This window comes from Armigeres subalbatus, chromosome 1 (assembly GCF_024139115.2).
Source record: "Armigeres subalbatus isolate Guangzhou_Male chromosome 1, GZ_Asu_2, whole genome shotgun sequence".
NCBI lineage: Eukaryota > Metazoa > Arthropoda > Insecta > Diptera > Culicidae > Armigeres > Armigeres subalbatus.
In genome coordinates, this window is record NC_085139.1 from 117,597,675 (window position 1) to 117,602,783 (window position 5,109).

General features: G+C 49.7%; 2 protein-coding genes across 2 annotated transcripts; both read right to left on the reverse strand.

Moving 5' to 3' along the window:
- Window positions 1-592: 592 nt before the first annotated feature.
- Window positions 593-3,118, reverse strand: LOC134206468 (uncharacterized). The gene has a single exon (XM_062682188.1). The coding sequence runs from the start codon at window positions 3,116-3,118 to the stop codon at window positions 593-595; it is 2,526 nt and encodes an 841-aa protein (XP_062538172.1).
- Window positions 3,119-3,148: 30 nt separating this feature from the next.
- On the reverse strand, window positions 3,149-4,783 carry LOC134206469 (uncharacterized). The gene has a single exon (XM_062682189.1). The coding sequence runs from the start codon at window positions 4,781-4,783 to the stop codon at window positions 3,149-3,151; it is 1,635 nt and encodes a 544-aa protein (XP_062538173.1).
- Window positions 4,784-5,109: the final 326 nt, after the last annotated feature.

Genomic DNA, 5,109 nt, shown 5'->3' on the forward strand with positions numbered 1-5,109 from the left:
CAGGTTCTTGAACGATTTTACCGCTGATTCCACAGTCCACCGAAGTTGGGCGAACGAGCTGGTATGAACTGGAGCTCGATTCTATCTTCGGCAGTCTGCCGTAGTACCTCCTCATTGAATTGTTGGCTAGGGAATAGCTGCGCAAGTTCATTCAGTTTCCGCCTGGCACCAACGAAGTTAGTCGCATTATCTTATGAGCGACGGCTTCCCACAACGAGACGATGCAGAGTTCCAAGAAATGCCTGTGTGGTCAGATCCGATGCTAGCTCTACGTGTAACGCTTTGGTAACTAGGCATACATATACGGCCACGAAACACTTAATCGGCCGTGCTCGACGTTGCGGATAGGACACGTAGAATGGGCCACAGTAGTCTACTCCGACCCTTTGGAAGGGAAAACATGGCCGAGCTATTGCCGGTGGTAAATCAACCATCAGTTGATCTTGGATTTTAGGTTTCGCACGAAAACATTGGACACATTCGTGGACCACTTGTCTTGCGAGCTTCCTGACGCTCGTGGGACAGAATTGCTCTCGAACTGCCGATACCATCTGCTGCTGGCCAGCATGGAAGTACTTCCGATGGTAATAAACTACGATGAGTTTTGTGAGGGATGACGGTGATCGAGGATGTACGGATGCTTCCGACTATCTGGTACGGCTGCATTACTCAACCGGCCGCCAACGCACAATATACCGTCGGCAAGTTGAGGATTCAATCCAGAGATTCTGGAACAGTCTTGCACCTGGCCGTATCTGGCGATATCTGCTAACTCCTGTGAGAAACTTTCTCTCTGCGATTGTTTCACCAGCCCATTGAGAGCATCGTCATACTCTTGGGAAGTGATGTAGCCGACCTTTCTGTTGAACCGATTTGCAGGCGATGCATTCCATTTAAATCGACGGATATGAACTGCCAACCGTATTAGATCTGCTAGCGACGAACGAAGGCCGAATATCTCGCTTGGTGAAATGGTTGGAAGGACAGCGACAACAACCTTCTCTTCCAAATCCATCTTGTCGATGCTGCTTTCGTCGATCCGCTTGGAATCAGGCCAGTATTGCCGATCCAGTATCAGCCAATTCGGTCCATGGAACCAGCGCGATTCATAGTGCAGTTGTGTCGGCGACATGCCACGGGAAATGATGTCCGCAGGGTTGTCTTCTCCAGCAACGTGGTTCCAGTCACTCCCTTTCGTAACGTGCTGGATTTCAGAGACGCGATTCGCTACGAACTGCTTCCATCTGGATGGCGACGATGACAGCCAACACACTACGATAGTGGAATCGGTCCAGAAATAACACTTGGAGTCTACGTGAATATTTTTGACGACTTTCTCGTACAGGTGTGTGAGAAGCAGTGCTGATGACAGCTCTAGTCGAGGAATGGATAGAGACTTCTTATTTCTCTTCAAATTCTCGAGCGGAGCTACACGAGATTTGGAGGTCAGCAGGTGTACTTGAACGCTTCCGTCTGCTTCAACCGTGCGGATGTAGATGCAGGCACCGTAAGCCTTCATTGAAGCGTCGCAGAAGCCATGGAGCTCTACCAATTCGTTGTTGCAACTAGTTCCCACCCACCGTGGGACAGCAATGTCTACCAGACCTACCAAATTCCGCCGGTACTCACGCCACTGGTCTTGTAACTGTGGGTTCAGTGGATCGTCCCACCCACAGTCTTGTTTCCACAGCTCTTGTAGGAAAATTTTCGCCTGGACGATGACCGGGCCCACTAGCCCTATCGGATCAAATAGTCGAGAGGCATCTAGAACGCATCGCTTCGTTATTACTGCAGACTCATCCCAGCTTGGGGATCTGAAACGGAAGCAGTCGGTGCCGGGCTCCCAGGTCAAACCTAAAGTTTTTACGGCAGCGGACGACGAATCCAAGTCCAAGATCGTCCGTTCGTCTCTCAATCCCTCCGGCACCGCTGACAGCAATTCTTTGCTGTTTGAATTCCACTTTCGTAAAGAGAATCCCGCAGATTGCAGCAGTACTATGATCTGGCCTATGAGCAACTTTCCTTCTTCGATATTGTCCACACCAGACAGCATGTCATCTACATAGAAGTCCTTCCTGATGATTTTGGCAGCTCTGGGATACGCATCTTGGCCTTCATCTGACAGACGCTGAAGACACTTCGTTGCTAAGTTTGGAGCTGCTGCCGTACCATACGTAACCGTAGCGAGAGCGAATGTTCGGATCGGTTCCGCAGCACTATCTCTCCAAACGATCCTCTGCAGCTGCTGATCATCTGGATTCAGCAGTATCATGCGATACATTTTGGCGACGTCCCCTACGAGAGCGAATCGGTGTGTCCGGAAGCGGAGCGCAATGTCCACAATCATGTCCTGAACGACAGGTCCCACCATCAGAGCGTCGTTCAGGGAAATGCCGCTGGATGTCCGGCATGACGCATCGAAAACGACTCGCAACTTTGTCGTTGTGCTGTCCGGCTTCATAACAGCATGATGAGGCAAGTAATACGACGACGGGCTCGTTTCTTCCTCGGAAATCTCTCGCATGTGGCCCATGGCCAGATATTCGTTCATAAACTCCGCGTATTGCACCTTCAACTCCGGATTGATTGCAAACCTCCGCTCCATCCCTATGAAGCGCTTGACTGCTGTAGATCTTGACTCGCCTAATTGCTGGATCACTCCTTCTTTCTTCGGCAGCGTAACTACGTACCTTCCTTCTTCGTTCCTGAACGTTGTTCTGTCGAAGATTTCTTCACAGGTCGACTCTTCGACCGAAAATGTAGTGGCTGAATGACAAGCTTCCACTTCCCAGAACCTTGAAAGCTGTTCTTGTATCTCCGCTGTTGAACACACGTGAACTACCGAGTACGATGCACCATCAGGACCTTCAGGAACACGACCGGAAATAATCCATCCGAATACGGTGTCTTGCACCGTTGGACCATCATTCGTAGCTTTCCGTCTTTCCTCCTTCAGCAGTTCCATGTAATATTCAGCTCCGATAATAAGATCGATCGGTCCTGTCTCGTAGAACCTGGGATCAGCAAGATGCGCCGAATCTGGGAGATTCCACGTTGTAACAGAGAAGCTTGCCGTAGGCAGTGACACGGTAAGCTTCGGCAGCACATGGAACTGCATCTCTTCGGCAAACGATGAAATATTTACCGATCACGGACTCACTACGGCGGTAACCAGCCTGGTGGAAGCAATTTGAGACGATCCAATGCCTTGAATCGCCAAATAGACTGGCATTTCGTCTAGCTTGAGTTTGCTAGCGAAATTTGATGTCATTATTAGACAGTGCTGCGAGCACGAATCCAGCAGTGCTCGTGCTAGCACGGATCTGCCGTTGCGGTCTCTAATGCTGACCAAGGCGGTGGATAAAACTATGTTTTGTGTCGGTGTTATGGGGAGGGCTACATGTGTCTGGCTTGTGGTGGCGTGTTCTGTGGCTGGCTGTGTGTGTGAGTCATGTGTGTTGGCAGTGTTAGCAGTCCGAGTCTGTTGGTTCGGTGGTGTAGATCGCTGTTGTGGCTGTCTGTGTTGTTGATTGACTGTCGGAGGTCTTGACTGCGTGGGTGGATCGGAGGATGCAGACTGTTCAATGTGCAGCAGTGTGTGATGCTTCTGGCGACACTGACGACACGTTCCCTTCTCGCAAGTTCTGGCGAAATGCCCTGGATACAAACAGTTCCGACAAAGCTTGTTCTTGTTGGCAGCTTCAATCCTCTCCGACACGGTCATCCGTTGGAACCTGACGCACTGGAACACGGAATGGCGAGGTTCACTGCAAAACCAGCATGTTGCTGTCGATTTGAATGTCGTATGGCACACCGCTGCATGGGACGATCGTTGTTGGTTGGAAGTGGAGGGTTTAAGTGGTGCCACAGACTGCAGCACAGAACAGTGGCTCTTGAGGAAGTCCATCAAGTCTCTGTACCTCGCCACTTCTTTGCTGTTGTGGTGGGTTTCCCACTGCCGTAAAGTCGCCAAGTCCAATCTTGTACACACCATGTAGGCTAGAATAGTGCTCCAGTCTGACGGCTTCTCACCGATTTCCTCCAGCATCTGCAGGTTTTTCTCGAACTCGCCTATCAGTTGATTAAGTCCTTCATATGTCTCCTTCTTGAGGCTATCCACCGCGAAAAGAGCGTCAAGATGCGCTTTGACGATAAGTTTTTTATTTTCGTAACGACTCTCCAGTGCCTTCCATGCTACAGTGTAATTGGCCGCTGACAAGTCGATTGAACTAACTTCCTGTAGTGCATCACCAGACAAGGAGGACCGGAGGTAAGTGAACCTGTCGACATCTGATAGTAGGGAATTGCCGTGGATGAGACTTCGAAAGCTGTCCCGGTATGGCACCCAGTCATGAAGCTTTCCACTGAACGATGGCAGCTTGATCTCAGGAAGCTTCACTTTTGCAAACTGGGATACCGCTTGCAAATCGAACTGCTGGCCCGTAGAAGTCGGCGGTGTATTGGGGCCAACCACTTTGAAGGCCAGTATGTCTGCCTTCAATGCGTAGAAATTGTCCTCGAAGTCCTGCCTCACCTTGTCATTCGCCTCCGTCAACGCCTCTTCTTCTTGTTTATCGCCTTTTTTGACTGCGTCTTCTAAAAGCAGCTTAATCTGCATACGAATATCGATGAACTGGCCATATACTGTCTCCAATGCCTCCAGACGTACGCAGACCTGTCGCGCATCTCTGCTTGCTTGATATCCAGCAACGAATTGCTGAATTCCTTCAAGCGATTTTCTGAGCTGATGCTCCCGTTTATTTAGCGTTCTGAGATCTGGCATTACTCACTCCACAACACTGACACTTGGAACAATGTTTGGGAAACACTGTTCTGATAACAAATGCACTCCACTATATCTAAAGCAAATTCACAACACTGCGCTGGTCTCACTTTGCACAATAATCGACTCAACGAACCACCCAACGCGACCACGGATTGACAGAACGGCAGCAAGTGGAATTCAACCTTATATGAACCAACGAGACAACAAATTCCAGCAAAAAACCGAGACCAAATCAGACTTTGATGGGCGGACAACAGGGCTACTGCTCTAAAAAGAAGATGGACTCACATGCATTTCAATAAATTTATTATTCAACAGCCACA

Excerpts from the sequence above, each read along its gene's own strand:
- LOC134206468 (XM_062682188.1), bottom strand. The coding sequence starts at position 3,118 with ATGCAGTTCCATGTGCTGCCGAAGCTTACCGTGTCACTGCCTACGGCA.
- LOC134206469 (XM_062682189.1), bottom strand. The coding sequence starts at position 4,783 with ATGCCAGATCTCAGAACGCTAAATAAACGGGAGCATCAGCTCAGAAAA.